General features: G+C 39.4%; 1 protein-coding gene across 4 annotated transcripts in view; it reads left to right on the top strand.

The window, feature by feature from the left end:
- Positions 1 to 17,971, top strand: part of cadm1a (cell adhesion molecule 1a) — a 491,156-nt gene that overhangs the window by 466,478 nt on the left and 6,707 nt on the right. For all 4 annotated transcript variants that reach the window (XM_030745617.1, XM_030745616.1, XM_030745614.1 and 1 more), the window contains one exon: positions 13,704 to 13,832. In XM_030745617.1, the coding sequence (XP_030601477.1) occupies positions 13,704 to 13,832 (129 nt within the window). The remainder of the gene's footprint in view (positions 1 to 13,703; positions 13,833 to 17,971) is intronic.

Here is a 17,971-nt window from a genome sequence, read left to right as displayed (position 1 = left end):
GTTTCTTTGACTGACTCAGCAATCTGTGACATCATGTCCTTCAAGACATCTGCAAAATCTCTGCCACTCATCTTAGCTAGGTTTTTGATTTCAGTGAGATATGACTTGGTCGTATCATTTCCCACACAGTGCGTGTAAACACTGGCAAGCGATTGTATCCTATAACTATCCCCGCTGTTGGATACATGGGTACATGGCAATGGCTCAAGAGCACTAATGGCAATACCTGAGTTGTACTCAAAAATAACACTTTGGAAGAACTTAGATTTACTATCGTCTATTTTTATGACTCGTGAGATTGACCCAAACTGTTTCAAGAACTCAGCCACTTCCTCAGTTTGCTCATCTCCAGCCATTTCACTCACTATCACCGCATTGGGGACCTTAACAGATTTACGTTCAATAATATCCATTTTTAGTAGGTTAAAGCTTAATGCGACGTCAGGAAAAAAGAGAAAAAGTCTCCTGGCTGGCTCGCCATTTTATATTTGTAACCCCTGACTTATTAAGTACCTCAGAACAACTCAATTATCTTAGACCAGATGCTAGGTTCGGCAGGAGTACAATGGAATCAAGGTGAGTGCGAAATGAATTGGCTGGAGGCAGCAAATGAGCAAAAGACAGTTATTATTTTGAGCAAAAATGAAATAACAACACAACGTAATCAGAACAATAATAATAACAACAAGCCGGCATATCAAAATCAAAACACAGTCTTACTGAGCTCAGTATTTCAGCTTTGTCCTTTTGGTCGTTAGTCAAGTCAAAATATGTTTGTCTTTCAAGTTCAGCTCCTTTTTTCAGTCAGTGGTTTGTATTGTTACCACGTAGATGTTAACACAGAAGAGAAGAAGGGGACTCCTCGACCAATGTTCAGTTCTGCTCTGGGCATAGGCTCGCCATCTCCGTCCGGAGAGAATCCAAGGATGCGATCCAGCAATCCAATCCAACTTCTTAATCAGCAAATCAAACCTAGCCAAGATGAGGTATCAATAAGGACACGGCGACGGTCAGCCACACAGCCTCTCTAGCTCCTGTTCCATCAACAATATGACTGATAAAGTTCAGCACAGCGGGTCTACAGCCTGCCACCTTCAGTTCAAAGTGCCGCATATAGCGAGACCGGAAGTAAGGTTAAGACGAGGGAATCACACTTCCTCTTTTCAAAATAAAGGTTTTTCAAAATAAAACAGTACAAGTGTATTGATATAAATAAAAGAAGAGAAAAGGGGACGCTTTCTCTACTGGGTTACAATGACACAAAAAGGAAACAGAGAATGTTCGCCTTTAAAGTAAAAGTTGCAGCTTAATGCTGTAGTCAACATATTACAGGCACAACCTTTACTTTGAAGGTGAATATTCACTGTTTCCTTTTTATGTCTTACTTTTTTGAAGTTCCTTTACAGCTTGTTGGGGTCTTCCTGGCAATCTGCTAGCAACCAAAGCAATCACAAGGAGCCTTTGGGTGCAGCATGGTATACCTCGTTGCATACAGCTTCACCTTGCAGGGAATACACATTTTTCTCTAGGGACTGGAGGTTGCCAGATGGTTGCCAGCAGGTCTCTAGGCCTGTGTGAGCCAATACCTTCCACAATTGAAAAAAAAAAGAAGGGATCAGTTTAGAAGCTTAGTGTTTTGTACTGTGTTTCATTTGGTTTTGGCACTGAAAGAAACGTATTATATTTGGGTTATGTTTAGCAAAAGAAAATACTCCTACCCAGTGGATTTAAATATACTGCTCAAAAAAATTAAAGGAACATTTGGAAAACACATCAAATCTCAATGGAAAAAAAATCATGCCGTATATCTATATTGATATGGACTGGGTAATGTGTTAGGAATGAAAGCATGCCACATCGTTTGATAGAAATGAAAATTATCAACCTACAGAGGCTGAAGTTCATTCTGCTGAAATTTAATTGCAGCAACTCAGAATGGTACTCAACCGTTTGTATGGCCTCCGCATGCTTGTATGCATGCCTGACAGTGAGACAACAGGTGATATCCTGGGCGATCTCCTCCCAGATCTGGACCAGGGCATCACTGAGCTCCTGGACAGGCTGAGGTGCAACCTGGCAGCATCGGATGGACCAAAACATAGTAATATGTTCTAATAATGAATCTGCTGGGAGACGCAGCAAATCTTCTGGCAATGACAGGTATTGATGTCCCATCCTGGAGGAGCTGGACTACCGGTGCAACCTCTGTAGGGTCCAGGTATCGCCTCATGCTACCAGTAGTGACACTGACCCAAGCCAAATGCAAAACTAGAGAAAAATCAATCAGAAAAGATGAGAAGGGAAACAAAAATGTCAGTGTCCTCCACCTGTAAAACCATTCCTGTTTTGGTGGTTGTCTCTTTGTTGCCCCTCTAGTGCACCTGTTGTTAATTTCATTAACACCAAAGCAGCTGAAACTGATTAACGACCCCCTCTGCTACTTAACTGACCAGATCAATATTCAAGACGTTTAATTGACTTGATGTTATACTCTGAATAAAAAGTGTTCCTTTAATTTTTTTTGAGCAGTGTATGACAACAAGTTCATCAACAAGTGTCAATATGTGATGAGTTGGGTACGAGACCCATGTGACTGTTCTGGTGAATGCCACAATAAGGATCAGTGAAAAAGGACACTATGGGTGTATCACTAATACACCAACAGTTCTGACAAATGGGCAGTGTTTGACACCCTAGGCAGCTATTTCAGACCTTGACAGGCTTCTGTTAGTCAGACTGCCCTGCACATAGAAAAATGACACTGGAGGGGTACCCAGTGCATTAAAACGTCTATGCCTATGAGTCACATACTGGGCAAGCATCTATATGTGATGAGTTGAGAATGAGAACAGGCTGTAAACTTAGTATTTTATGCAAATGAGACAAACCCAGTATCTGAGATTATCCCTTGCCACTGGCTTTACTCACTTTTAGCAGCACCGATACAATATCTGGCTACAGTGTGAGCTGCACTGTGTGTGAAATGCAGCACATTTTCATTCTCTTTTTCCTAACACCATCCATGCATGTAAGCCGGTCTGAATTTCTTTTGAGGTGAGGCTTGGATTAGAGGCCGACACCATGCGCTCAGCCTCGCTAAAGGATTTTATTATCATGGCAGGTTTTTGTCAGCATTGCTACTGTACACCTCACAGAGATTGTGCCACAACACTGCTCCTCAAAGACAGCAAGAACAGCATGACGAGGCACGCATTAGGGACCGTGATAACAAAGAAATACACTGCTTGGCATCCATCTTTACCCAAAGTCTTGTGATTTTGTCTTTAGATTCTGCACCGCTGTGCACAAAATGCATTTTATGCATGTTTGAATAACTTTTACTTCCAGCCAACCAAACTTAACCAAACATTAACCTTTGGGCTTATATTACCAGCCTGTATACTGATAAAATTTGTCTTCCAAAAGGCACTCAAACCTATTTTATGTTTACAAAGAAGGAGAAATATCCTTAAATGTGTTGTTTTAATTTTTCAGAGGCAGAGTCAAAGAGGTAAACTATGAGGGATTTATGTAAACCCCTCATCTCTCAGTACAGCCTTGACCAGAGACTGTTTTAGAGTCTGTTTACTGCATGTATGTAAATGTAGCCATTGTCTTGGCTTCTTTTCCAGGATTAGCCCTTCATTTTCTTGGCACAGTTCCTTCACCCAGGGCTCTGTCTGCTGTGTACACAGATCCACACAAAGCCCCCGATGTCATTTCACTGATACTATTCTGTCTCACAACACCAGGATACACAGAGTCTCTTCTGTTGTTATTATCAATATGCCAAGAGCAGAGGAGACAAAGGACTTGACTTCAGCACTCCATTAATTTCAAGACCTCCTATTTCTGTGAATTTGACCTTGACAAGAGTTTTTCTCTTTAGTGGGAGGTAGTCTTATGTTTTTTGATGTTGAGTTACATCTTGGCATTTTCTTTATAATAAATATGTCATTGAGTTATTTTGACCTTATCTCTGTCAAAGTCAGAGATGTTTTCTAATTCATAGGAGTACTCAGATGTTAAGTTTTAAAAGACACATCAGACACAAGCTTATGTGCAGAGACCCGGCTTCTGGCCACCTTTCAACCACGAGCATCCAGTAACTCTTCATGAGATTTTCAACAGTTGTTGGGATAGCTGAGACCGCACAGTGACAGCGGGGTGGGAGGAGAGTGTTGGCGGAGGGGGGGTGATAATCACATGTGAAAGAAGAGTGAGCAATCTGGTGGATGGAAAGAATCTCTACTAAGATTTTTTTTTTTTTTCCCCAAACAGTGTCCCCATTAACAGGACTGATGTGCATCTCTGCAACAAGCTGCAAACTCATTTGGCCTTGGGAGCCATAGAGAGTCCTCACTGTGTTAGAATAAGTCACTCCTGAGACCACTAAAAGCCATTATTAGAAGGTGTTTATTGAGCTAGCCGTGGCCTAGATACAGCTTAATATCCTGAGAACAGTTATAGACCATAATTATATTACGTTTTGGATGAAGACTGGCCATGATTAGATAAATGATGAATAGCTCCATCAGATTAAAAAAAAAAAAAAAGTGCAAGGTTTCTAAGGAGGTAATGCACTGTTGGCTTATTTTTGCAAGGAGTTGGAACATTTGCTTTCCTTCTCGTGACTATATTGTTTGACACAGAAAATGGAATTCATTACATGGACAAAGGTTTACATTACACAAGAAATACCACAAAAAAGGAATACCAGCTTCTTTTGTTTCATTTTACTCTCCCACGCACATCTCAGCCCTAGGTGTAAATTAGATGATATTCAGTACTCTGTTTAAACAGTAAGCAAGTTTCTTTTTCAGATGGGTTTGAGCGTTCTATTTTAAAATTGGGCCCAGAAGTGTGTGCCAGAAAGAGACTTTAAATTGAACAGTGGGAGTGTGTTATTTTCAGTAGATAACGCCTGAGTATAACTACTAATTACACCTTTTTGTCAAAAGAAATTAAAGAAAATAAATGGCACTGTTGCTTGTGCACGGTCTTATTTAAATACGGTAAAATGATGTTAGAGCTTGATTTCTGGCAACTGTGCTGTGTAGTTACATGACATTTCAGGTGCAGCTGAGTGTAGAAATAATATGTTTTTGACTTCCAAAGGACAAATTTGAAAGCTTTGTAACCCGCCTGTACACTTCTGTGATTCGTTTGGAAGTTGTTTGTTTTTTAAGGTCCTGACGGCAGCAGTACCAGAAACCCTGTCATGGTTGGGTAGTTTAGTTTCAATTACTGGCAAATTCCAATTTCAGCTTTTTGTCCACAACACAGCCCCTTTGATGACAGGTGTCACAATCACTAAGCGAAGCCAGGCACGTTGCCTGTTGTCTGATGTTATATCAGCATGTGAGACTGAAGACAAAAGGGTAAAAAATAGAATACCTGGTTGCATGCTGGTTGTACAACATGCATTCTGTTGTAGCACGGGTATTTTTCTTCTAAAATCTTTGCATAAGTACTAGTTCAACATCAGTACTGTGACTGGTGAAGCAAATACCAGCCAAATGCAGAGTTTTCTATCATTTGGTGACCCTACCACTACCAGGCATGCAAGTAAACAGACGAGTTGGTCAAAGATACCTGAGCCAAAAGGTGCAATTCTATTTAAATTATTGCTGTTGTAAAGTGTTGCAGCTTATATCCTGATAGAAGGACACAGACAGGGAAGGTAGTTCTGCCTTAAAAAAAGAACATAACAATAGGAGAGCAACCTCCTTGCAACTACAGTAGAAACAATTTTTTCACATTTGACGATCGATTGCAAGTAGTTGCAACTACCACCCACATCCTCTGGGCAACCACTTTGGATGCAACCTGTCTCCAATCTCAGTGCAACTCAGACTGACTGTAGTTACTCTCAGACAGACTGGCGAAGGTTTGCAAATAATCGCCATCTGATTTATAAACACAGACATGTTTCCAGCAGAGTGCAATCAATCTGAGTGAGTTTGCAGCGATGAGGGTAACTCGTCTGTGCAAAATCAGACTCAACTCAACTGGTTGCTAATTTATCATATTCTGTTTATGTTCCTATATTAAAAGCAAGGCTGCTGAACATGTATGTCATTCTGCAGTTAAATCTCCATGCTGCAGCAACTACTTCACTATTTTTGGAGAAATTTCTATATCAGAATTTCTGTTTCTCTGAGGTTCTGGCTTGACTCTGAATTGAAGTAGTTAATATGAATTTTGGTTTAATATAATGTTTCTGTGTATATACACTGCAACAAATTTGTAACAGATTTGTGATTTTCACTGATTTATCACAGTTACTCGCCATATTATCACAAACAGATTGAATGTAATTGCCACCTTGAACCCATCCAATCACAAACTGATAGCAGACTGACTCCATCTGATTGCCATTTTAACGCCATCTCGCAGCACCAAAATCACTTTGAAGACAGCAACTGACTGAGTGGTTGCGGACGTGGTCCCTGTTTTTGAAGCAGCCATTTCAAAAGCAAAGAAATCTCAAGCTGGTTGTACACAGTCGCAGTAATTATTTTCATGCCTCATTGTCCAACCATTGTTTTCCCTAGTTTAAATGTAGCAGTTAGTGAAACAGGCATAGTTTTACCTGCAGAACCTGCAGCAACTTCCATGGGAAGAAAATCATGATGAACACACTTTGTGAGCCACATCTCCCAGTCAATTTCCAATGAATTTCTGCAGTTAAACTTCCCAAAAACATTTTGTCTGTGGTTCTGAATTTTGAGGTTGGATGCAACCTTTTTGGTACCAGTTTTTTATTATGGTGGAAATGGTGGAACCAGTTCGATCTGGGCTAGAATAGGCACATTTCTTTTGAATGAGGTTATACACTGCCAGTGTGTACTGCCCTTAAGATGCCTTCAATATAATAGAGTTTTTTTTTTCTCTGGTACTGGCCCAGCTTTTATAAACTTTACTTCAATTCTCAAGTGGTCATCACTACACTGTTCCCACAGATCCCTTTGCCTTTTGAAGAAATTTCTTAAGATCTTTGTCTGAAATGTGTTGCCTGCACCAATAGGCATCAGAACATTTTGTCTGTTCATTATGTCCATTATGTGGAGTTGGTAATGTCCCCGAAAGTGCCATCAGGGTTCCCAGTTAGTAGTGGAATGCATGAAAATATAAAGGTTATATTGCAGATATGTATGATCCATTATTTTTGGATTCCTGCCCATACAATGGAATAACAGCCAGGATATCTCAGGCTCTACTGTGTCAATTTTGACCATTGTATTTTCATTTCTGTCTCCTTTAAGCTTGCCAACAAGCCTTCCTACTTCGTTGAAGTGCACTGCTGACTTGCTGGAGTATTTTTTTGAACAATATATGCAGTTTAGCTCCTCTAGTCTTTTAGTTTTTTTCATTTACTATAGCATACATCAAAAGTAATGAGGACTTTTGAATCACAAACATGCTTCAGAGTCAGCCAAGGTCATTAAAGCCAAAAAAAAAAGTTTTATATGAGCATTTCACTTTCAACTTTAGATGACCGTCTAGCTACTTTCTTTATCTGCTCAGTATTTCAAATGGCGTTACCATTGTGTCTTTTTAAAAATGACACCCTTTTTTGGCATTTTGAAAAAGACTCAATAACTCTTAGGCCAAGTCACTCTGTATGTAAGCAGTGCAGTGCACTACCCGAGAGGCAAAAGATTTAACTGACATTTTTAAATAGGTTCAATGAATGGGTTCATTGGGACTTTAATTACATTCACTCTTTAACCGAGAGTGTTGTTGGCAATGGAAGTGGATCTTGACAAGCCAGTGTGCTCTTATGACACCCCACCCACATAGCACTGCTGTTATTCTGATTGCCCCTCTATCTACAGGCAGTATGGGCACACCAGTGAAATCACTAATGCTTAATTAGCAGATTAGAAGATCCAATTAGGAGATCTCCTCTGTTTCACATCAAGCCTCTGTCAACATGTCCTATGAAATGAGATAGTTCACATTTCCAAATAAGGTGGATGTTTCTAAAATGGCCATATTTGATTGACAGTTGGATTCTCAGTTTAGCCATGTGGATACATTTTTTGATAAACCACTCCTGATCAACCATTTATAATTACATTCTGTGGTGACAGTATAGTATATGGTTCGTAACCTCTAAACGTAAAGTAGTACTCTAGCTTATGAAGTGATTACATTTTTTTTCCTTATGATGTTTGCTAACTCTGCTTGCTATTCCATTCTGAGATGAATGTTTCTTTTTTAGAATATGCTGCAGCAACCAAGTAAAGCTACATTAAGCAGTTTAATAACCCATTTGGCCTCATCAACACACTAAACAGCTTTACCAGTGATTTAAAAGATTCTGCCGGTTTCATTAGTGGCGCTGCTATAGGAGCTAATGTGTCCAATGTGTAGCATTCAAGTTCACTTCGGACTCCTTTTAGAAACAACTAATACAAGCTTTTCACATCCCTGGTATCAAAACCATTGTATCAATTATACAAAGGCGTAACCATCGCTGTGTGGACTGGGTGGGGCCATCTTGTGTGGGAAATTTGAACACTGTTTCCATAATATGCATCAGATGGATCAGAGGCATTATAAAAGAGAGGCATACTGTAGCACTCAAAGCACTTGAATCAATAACTAAAGGAGAATTCGATAAAGGCAAAGATGGCAATTGTTTCATCTCTGCGGCCAAAGAACCAGCTGTCTGGTGACAGGCGTATGTCTCTGTTTGTTATTGATGCAAGGATATACAATATGTGTAGGTGTACCTTGTTTTTTTATAAGTAAGTGGCCATTCTGTCACAAGGCTAACACAGAGAGACCCTGAATTGGATAAGCAGAAGAGGATGGATGGATGGATGGATGGATGGATGATAAATGAAGCTGTAGCATTGTTTAACTTTGTGCATATGTAGTAGAAGTACAAGTTGCAGGGAAATCTAAGTTTTTTAATCTTATTTTGAGTGCTGGCCCTAGAGGCAGTGCTATGACTTGCTTGTAGATGAACTTTGGTCGGATTGAGAGCTAGATTGTACCTTGGCTCTTTAATATGATTTTTAAATGGCTGTGGTTGCTTTGGGATATTATTGTTTGTGGAAGTGCTTACTGTAACTATGGTTTTGCTTTTCTCTTGTTTTGTAATTAATACAAAGTGCTGCGCTACAGGGAATAGACTGTCACAATTCCCATTTTGATGTGAATCTTAGATGCTATTTATTCATGATGGAAGTGACTTTTATGGAAAGGCAAAACTTGAAATTGTTTTGAATTTGTACTCCTTTGATTGCTAAAACAATGACCCATGCAATTTGAAGTTTGACTTCCAATGTGAGATAATAACGCAAATGTACTATGTTTTACTGGGTGACAGTAATTGCTCATAAGTGATACTCACTGGTATGACATGCAAATTGCTTTATATGGTATCACTGGGACTGAGTGCTTCCAGAAATTGACAGCACTTTAACACAGTTTTGGCTTGCAAACAGGCCTCATTAAAAGCAGAACATTTTTCTGCTTTTTGGTTTGATTAAGACAAAAATTGTTGGCTTTGTCATTCTACCAAGAATTCAATGCTGCTGCGACTGTCATGATTCACAGATGAGAGGACACAAATGCAGGACACTGGAGGCAGAATAATTCAACCAAAGCAAGCTTTAATAGCTGATGAAAACATTCCTTAGAGTTGAATCTAAGGAAAGCTATAAATTCAAAAGTCCAGGCATGCACAAAGAAGCAAAGGGAATAAGAAGAGGGAATCAACCTAACAAAACATACATGTAGGGAAAGACAAGACTGTATAACAAATGACAGGAGTGATTGAGGATTGGGAACAAGACACAGGTAGAAGCAATTAGAAACAAGTGAAACTAATGAGGACGAGCAATTGGATGCAGTCAAGTTGGCACGCAGTCTGTTTGTGATGATAGCACGATTAAGTCACCTGTAAAAATTGCAAGTCTGTTGATATCTGTTGCAAATCGGTTGCCGTCTATACACACAGAAATATATATTAAGAACTTAGATTCAGAGTGCAGCCAGAACCTAAAGAAACAAAAGAAACAGAAACTGCTCCAAAAATAGTGGCATAGTTGGTGCAGGGTGGCAACTAAACTGCAAAATGGCACAGACTCTCAGCAACCTTGCTTTTATATATGAATATAACCAGAATGCAACCAGTTGCTCTTATCAACACAGACTGATTACAACATATTGACAAACTGTCCGCTTTTATAAATTAAATGGTAATCATTTTCAAACCTTGTGAGTGATTGCAGTCGGTTCGAGTTGGGCCATGATTGTGTGGAGACAGGTGGCCTTCCACCAGGGAAGCTCTGCAAATGTCTTACAATCAAAAGTGGTTACCCAGAGTTTGAGGGTATTGCACGCTCAACTTCTGGTTGGCCAGGTAGTCACCACAACTACTTACAAGTGGGCGCTAAATGTGGAAAAATTCAGTGCACTTACTGTGTAACTGTAGATTTTTCCTAGTCGCAAAGAGGCTACCGTCCTATTTTTATCCTCCTTTGACTGAGCCATTGGAGAAATAGAACACATCAGCCCTTTGTCACGGATACTGGAACTAGCTTTTTGAGTCTGTATTGCACTGATATTTAAATATCTGACTGGTGCATACCTGATATTTTTTGAACATGTCACAACCTGGGTTCTTAGTACTTTGACAAAGCAAGATAAAATTGCTAAAACTTACATATTAAGAAAATGCCTGCTCTAAAAACGTAAAAACTTTACTGTTTTATAAACCCCCAAATCTTCCTCCTAGTGCCAGACCACAGTTTACACACATATACCTCCTGTAAGGAAAAAGACTTAATTTTATGCATGTAAATCCATGAGGCGGGGCCTATTATTCTAAGTACTGTAGCAATATAATATTATTCAAAGACTTGCGGAGACTTTGATATTCCGCCTTCCTTTCATCTTAAATTAATTTAAAGAGGAAAACCTTCATATAGGCAATCACGACTGATCCTCTGCAACCGTCCGATCCACCTCCACCAACCTGACCACACCACAGACACGTAATCTCACCTCCCTCAAAGCCAAAGCCCACATTAACATCGTAATAGGAAAGTGTGTTAAAGCAAAGCTCTTGCAGCCTGACAAGAGAGAATTGGATGTCAGAAGGATTCCTGCTCAGTTTAATTGAATCTGCCCAGCACTAAAAAAGAAAATCTGAAGTCAAAATAACCTATTAGATCTATCAGGTAATGTTTTGTTGAGTTTGACAGGTAGCACTGCACTGCCCTCCCCACTCCCTACTTCATTCCTTCAGGTTGGGTAATGCAGGTGTGTAGGGATGGTATCCATGATGTTTCTCTCTCTGTTTCTATTATTCGTTAATCAATTGCAGCCAGGCTCTTTCTGTTTTCTGGAGCTCACTCAGCAAATCCCCCGTGTAGAACTAGGCTGGAGAAGCATGTGGAGGGGTTTTTAGTGAGTTACTTCAGCTAATGGATGGTGGGGCGGAAGGTCTGCTTCATGCGTGAACAGAATGCTAAGAACTGGACGTTGTTCAGTTTCCAGACTTCAGTAGATGTGTAAAAAAAAAAGGGGGGGACATTAGTGTGGAAATGAAGGTTGGTATAATGGTATCAAAATAAGCTAAAAGCACATAAATGTACCTGTAATGTGTACATTATGTTGAATACAAATGTGCTTCATGAATGAGAATGACGTTCGGGTCAGATCTCAGTGCAGCATTCAGCCATGTGAATCTTCTCTCCAGCAGCCACTCACCCTCCTATAACTATAACATAATGTGAGAGGGGAAAATATCCCCATGCTTTGTCCCATGAAGGACCAATCACATCGGCAAATGGATATTAACTTGAGGTTGTCATGGATCCCTACACATGATCAATAGCTTTCACACAGCATTACAACCGAGAGCTTCAGGGGGCTTCCAGTCACGGGGAACCTAACTGCTGCCCTGAAACGTTATCAGCTATCATCACTCTGTTAATAATTTGTGAAAGTTTGTTTTGTTGTGGGTATGGTTGCATATAAAAAATAAAAAAATCTAAAGCCTTTTTTTTTCTAATCATTAAACCTCACAATGATACACAAACAATGGCAAGTACATTCTTAATGAAAGGTACAATACTGAATGATTTCTCGTCTGGTATGACTATGGTTATTCTTAATCAATTCTTGATTGCAATCCAAACAGTTATTGTTGTGGCAATTTTGTACAGTGGTTATTAAAATGTCAGCAAGAGACAAAGGAGCCAGACTGAACTCAGTAAAAAAAAAAATCTTGTGGGAGTACAACTATGGAACAATCAAAACAACACAAATTGCACAGTGTAACACACAATGTGTGTCACTGCATTAACTTTTTGGTGATGACCCCAACTCTAACCCTACCTCTAATCCTAGGCAATCCCAATTTGGCAATTAGGGAACAAAGAAAATAATCACAGTAAATGACACGCATGAAAAACTTTTTTCTAAAAAAGTACATTTTGCCTTTATTATAGTTCTCCAAAATATAGGGTAGGGTTAGAGTTACCAACTATCAGGACTTAGACCAAATCCACGAGATTTGGACTTATAACTTGGAAGATTTTGGTTGAATTATAATTGGGGTTTGGTGTTGGTAACATAGAAATCCGTATGTCCTGCTCCAGAGCAGGTTCTCAGTCTTAATGTCAGCTGTAAGCATCACTATTTTCCACTATTTCTTATCCTGACAACGTGCTCTAAGTGGAATGTAGATTCTCTACATATGCAACCTTGAGTCATATAAGCCGTATTATCACTGAACAAAGCAGTGTAGTAATATGATTTGGTCAAAAATTGAATTTGATTTCCCTGATTCTGCCTACTTTAGTGATCTGAGATCCCTTTTCTCGCATGAAGTTTGATTTTTAAATTTCAAAGTTAAAAAAAAATGGTAAAAATAAGCGTGTACTAAGAGGTAAATATATATATTAAGTCAAGACTTTAAAAGATTAACGATCCTTCTCTCTCCTTATTTGCAGCGCCATTGTTCCTTTTGCCATAATAACTTTTTAATATTCTTCATAACTCTCCCTGTACTGTTCCTTCTGACTGAAGTTGGTTGGTCTTGATCGGTCCATTTAGAAGAAATGTCGAATGCGTCAAACGCCCCCCTTTTATGTGAACGCATGCAGAGCCTGAAGCAGAAAGCCTGCTTTAACAAAGGAAGCTGATAACCACCCTTGTGATACCTATTATGCCTGACTGGGCTAACACAAAGAAACACTTGCTATGTCAAACTTGCTTCTCAGTGCACCCCTCTGGACCTCCATATGATTATGGAAGGACCAGTGTCAACATGTTTTTCCACCAAAGGACACGTACATGAAATATCTGCTCAAGACTACCGACATTTGTGTCTATGTGTGTTATTTCTTCCAATGGCATCAGTCAGGAAAAGTAAAGCAGTAATAGATTCATTTCTTTAGAAGCACAGTCATGATGGTTGACCGAACAGCTCTGGATTTACTGGAGTATATGGGTTAAGCCCAAAGCTTCAGTTTTGTTAACACAGTGCATTTTAGGCACTGCAGCTCCAAAGTTCCTACATTTAAATGCCTTGCATTAAGTATAATCTACATTTCAGTCACTGTAACTGGCAGACTGTGTGGTAGGGATTTTGGTGACTGATTGCTTTTGCCTCAGTGTGAGGAGAAGTTTTAGTAGTACTGTTATTGATTTTGTTTTTCTTTCCCACTCAGATTCACGAGCCGGAGAGGGAGCACCCAGAACAGTGGACCATGCAGTTATTGGAGGAGTGGTGGCTGTGGTCGTGTTTGCCATGCTCTGTCTACTCATTGTCTTGGGTCGCTACTTTGCAAGACACAAAGGTAGTAGAGCCAAAACCACAGTTTTATAACCAGTAATGACACATTTATATTTGTACTGACATGTTTACAATATGCATAAATATATTACTTATCAGACTATTGGAATGCTGCAGATAAATACATATAAATATACTTCACAGTGGATTCAGCCTGTTAACCTATATGAAACTATGTACAGCAGCTGTAAATATTCACTACACAGTAAGTGAAAAAATAAAACAGCAGACTAAACTTAATACTGTATACAGAAAGTATACTTTCTGTATACATTATAGTTTCTGTGTATACAGAAAGTATATCATGCGTATACTTTCTGTATACACATGATATAGGAAATGTCTAAAAACAAGGACAAAGTATTTGCTATATGTTTACATTTTATTTATTAAGTACACTCACGGCCACTTTGTGAGATACAACTGTTCATTAGTACAAATATGTAATCAGTCAATCACATGGCAGTAGCTGAATGCTTTTAGGGATGTAGTCATGGTCAACATGACCTGCTGAAGCTCAACCTGAGCATCACAGCAATGTGGCGTGGTTGTTGGTGTGAGCAGGCTGTTCTGAGTATTTCAGAAATTGCTGATCCACTAGATTTTCCTGCACAGTCATCTCTAGTGTTGACAGAAAATAGTCCAAAGATGAGAAAATATCCAGTGAGCAGCAGTTCTCTGGCAGACAGTTCCTTGTTGATACCAGAGGCTAGAAGTCAATGACCAGAATGCTTTGAGCTGATAGGAAAGCAACGGCAACAGTAACTCAGCTAACCACTTGACACAACCGAGGTACAGTATTGCAGAAGAGCTTTTTTTCTGCAGAAGCAAGAAACCACAGAAGACCACACCGGGTAACACTCTTTTCTAACATTTGAAGCGTAGGGTCAGAATTTTGGTGTAAACAACATGAAAGCATGGATTCATCCTGCCTTGTATCAGTGGTTCAGGCTGCTGCTGGTTTAATGGTGTGGGGGTTATTTTCACACCATACTTTGGGCCCCTTAGTACCAATTGAGCATTGTCTAAATACCACATCCTACCTGAGTATGTCCATCCCTCCATGACCACAGTGTACCCATCTTCTGATGGCTGCTTCCAGCCATGTCCCAAAGCTCAGATCATCTCAAACTGGTTTCTTGATCATGACAACGAGTTCACTGCACTCAAATGGCCTCCACAATCACCAGATCTCAATCCAGTAGAGCACCTTTAGGATGTGGTGGAACAGGAGAGTCACATGATAGATGTTCAGAAGACAAATCTACAGCAACCGTGTGATGCTATCATGTCAATATGGACCAAATTCTCTGAGGAATATTTACAGCACCTTGTTGAATCTATGCTACAAACAATTAAGGCACTTCTGAAGGCAAAATAGGGTCTAACTTGCTATTACCAAGGTGTACCTAAAAGGGGGCTGTGAGTGTATGTGCTGCATGTGTGTATCATTTTTTTAAGAAATAGCTGCTATTTCACAGCAGCTTTCCTCTTAAGTATTATCTATCCCAGCAGGCAGTTTGTCAAGTGTAGCCTCTTTACTTTGTTTCTGCAAAAACGACTTATTACATCAATGGATGGATGCTATCCAAATGATGGAAAGACAGCTATTAGGGCTACGGGTTACTGATGATGAGTAAAATTACATTTTTCATGCAGTCCTGCTGCATACTATAACAAATCTTGTATGACGCCCTCATAACAGAGAAATAATTATAATCTATAACACATTTCACACTTTGATGTTTCTTATGCAGGAGGAAATGGAATTGGGTACATTAACCGCTTTTAGAGAGGAAGTACAGTAAATGAGGCAAATTAAAAGTGTAGAGGAAATGAGTTTTTATTTTATAGTCATGCTGAACTTCGAGTTGTTCCTCACATTTGTGTTCAGAAGCTCAATTTTAATGTAAACATGCCAGCTGTTTGCTGGTAGATCTTAGTGGTACAGTTAAACTTTGAGGCAGTGAGGTTTGCAATAGCTCCAGTAATTCATATAAGTGCTCTTGTCTGTCTTTGCCAGATCTCCCCACAAAAATGTCCTCTGTCTAGATGACTGACTCTAATGTGACTTATTAACACTGAAGACCAAGCACACAACCATGTGATGCAGCCCCACTGTTGGTTAGCCAAGTGTAGCAGGGCAGATTTTCAAAGATAATTCTAGTTTATTACAATTCTAGTTTATTAGTTTATTCCTCAATCAGAGGAATCACAAACAACACCCCCAGGTTGCTCAAACTTACACTACATTGCCAAAAGAATTCACTCGTCTGCCTTCACACACATATGAACTTTAGTGATGTCCCATTCTTAGTCCATAGGTTTTAATAGGATGTTGGCCCACCCTTTGCAGCTATAACAGCTTCAAATCTTCTGGGAAGGCTTTCCACAAGGTTTAGGAGTGTTTATGGGAATTTTTGACAATTCTTCCAGAAGCACATTTGTGAGGTCAGACACTGATGTTGGAGAGAAGGCCTGGCTCACAGTCTTCGCTCTAATTTATCCCAAAGGTGTTCTATCAGGCTGAGCTCAGGACTTTGTGCAGGCCAGTCAAGTTCTTCCACACCAAACTTGATCATCATGTCTTGGACCTTGCTTTGTGCAGTCATGTTGGAACAGGAAGGGGCCATCCCCCAAACTGTTCCCACAAAGTTGGGAGCATCAATTTGTCCAAAATGTTTTTGTATGCTGCAGCATTAAGAGTTCTGTTCACTGGAACTGGAACTTACCACTTGTGGCTGAGTTACTGTCATTCCCAAATGCTTCCACTTTGTTGTAATACCACGAAGAGTTGGCAGTGGAATACTTAGTAGCAAGAAAATTTCACCACTGGACATGTTGCACAGGTGGCATCCTATCACGCTGGAATTCACTGAGCTCCTGAGAGCAACCCATTCTTTCACTGATATTTGTAGAAGCAGTCTGCATGCCTAGCTGCTTGGTTTGATACACCTGTGGCCATGGAAGTGATTGGAACACCTGAATTCAATGATTTGGATGGGTGAGTGAATCCTTTTGGCAATATAGAATATTTGGAGGAGAAAGCAACTTTGAAATTACTGTCCAAACATTGATTACACCTTACAGACCAACTTCTTCAACTTTGACCCAATGTGGGATTTGACCTTTGTAAGGAAAACAGAAAAGCAAGGGGAAAGTATTGCAGGTCCACTTCAGGCCTATTTTGCAAATAATTTGGACAATCTTGCTAAACCTTTGGCATTTTACAGCCTGTGAGATCAGCCAAATCTTGACAAGTCTATCTTTGCTGGTTCCACATCTCAGCAGTTACTTTGGCTCGTGCATTGTTATTGAAACTGATGGCAAAATAATGAAATATAAGCTGTAATAAACTGGAATTATCCTTTAGTGTTCACTTGAGAATTATTGTCACAATGCTGTTTTCCTCTTGGGTGATTCCCAACATGTTTTCAATTTAAAACAGCAATAAGATGCAAGTGCAAATAAAATTCAGGCCACTTTGACTAATTGTGTATATTATGAGAGGTAAACATTTTACAAGTTAGAGTGCCTAGAGGCCAAGTATAAATATTCATGACAGAATAATAATAATAATCACAAGGAGGGAGGTTTTTCTCCTTTTTTGGGGTGTCATTCGGTTGCTGCACCTATGCAGAGGAAATTTGAGATGTGAGATTGCAGCAGTCACTCAGGAAAATTTGAATTAGAAAAGAATTATTGTCTGAGGCAAATTTTAACTATCTCTATTAAAAACTTTCCAATAATTACTCAACATCACACTTACCTAAAGCGACCCTGAGAGTAAGCGAAGCAGCAGATTTGTATTAACTGAAGATAAGGTTGGAGGACCACAAAATATTACTGTTCAAACCAAGCTGCTTCTACCCAAACTGAGACACATTAAGCATATATATATATATATATATATATATATATATATATATATATATATATATATATATATATATATATATATATATATATATATTTATAAAACATGCATACATGTGGCAGGAGTTTAGTGAGAACTCAGTAAGAACAGCAATTCTAGCAAACCATCAGGCGAATCCAGAGAGAAAAGCAGTGCTCCTCTCACACGGTGTATAGTGCTGGTGGGGCACTGCTAACTTCAACTGAGGATATAGTCAGGTGTTGGAA

The sequence above is a fragment of the Archocentrus centrarchus genome, chromosome 14, assembly GCF_007364275.1.
Source record: "Archocentrus centrarchus isolate MPI-CPG fArcCen1 chromosome 14, fArcCen1, whole genome shotgun sequence".
NCBI lineage: Eukaryota > Metazoa > Chordata > Actinopteri > Cichliformes > Cichlidae > Archocentrus > Archocentrus centrarchus.
This window is presented reverse-complemented; position numbering and strand designations above follow the sequence as displayed.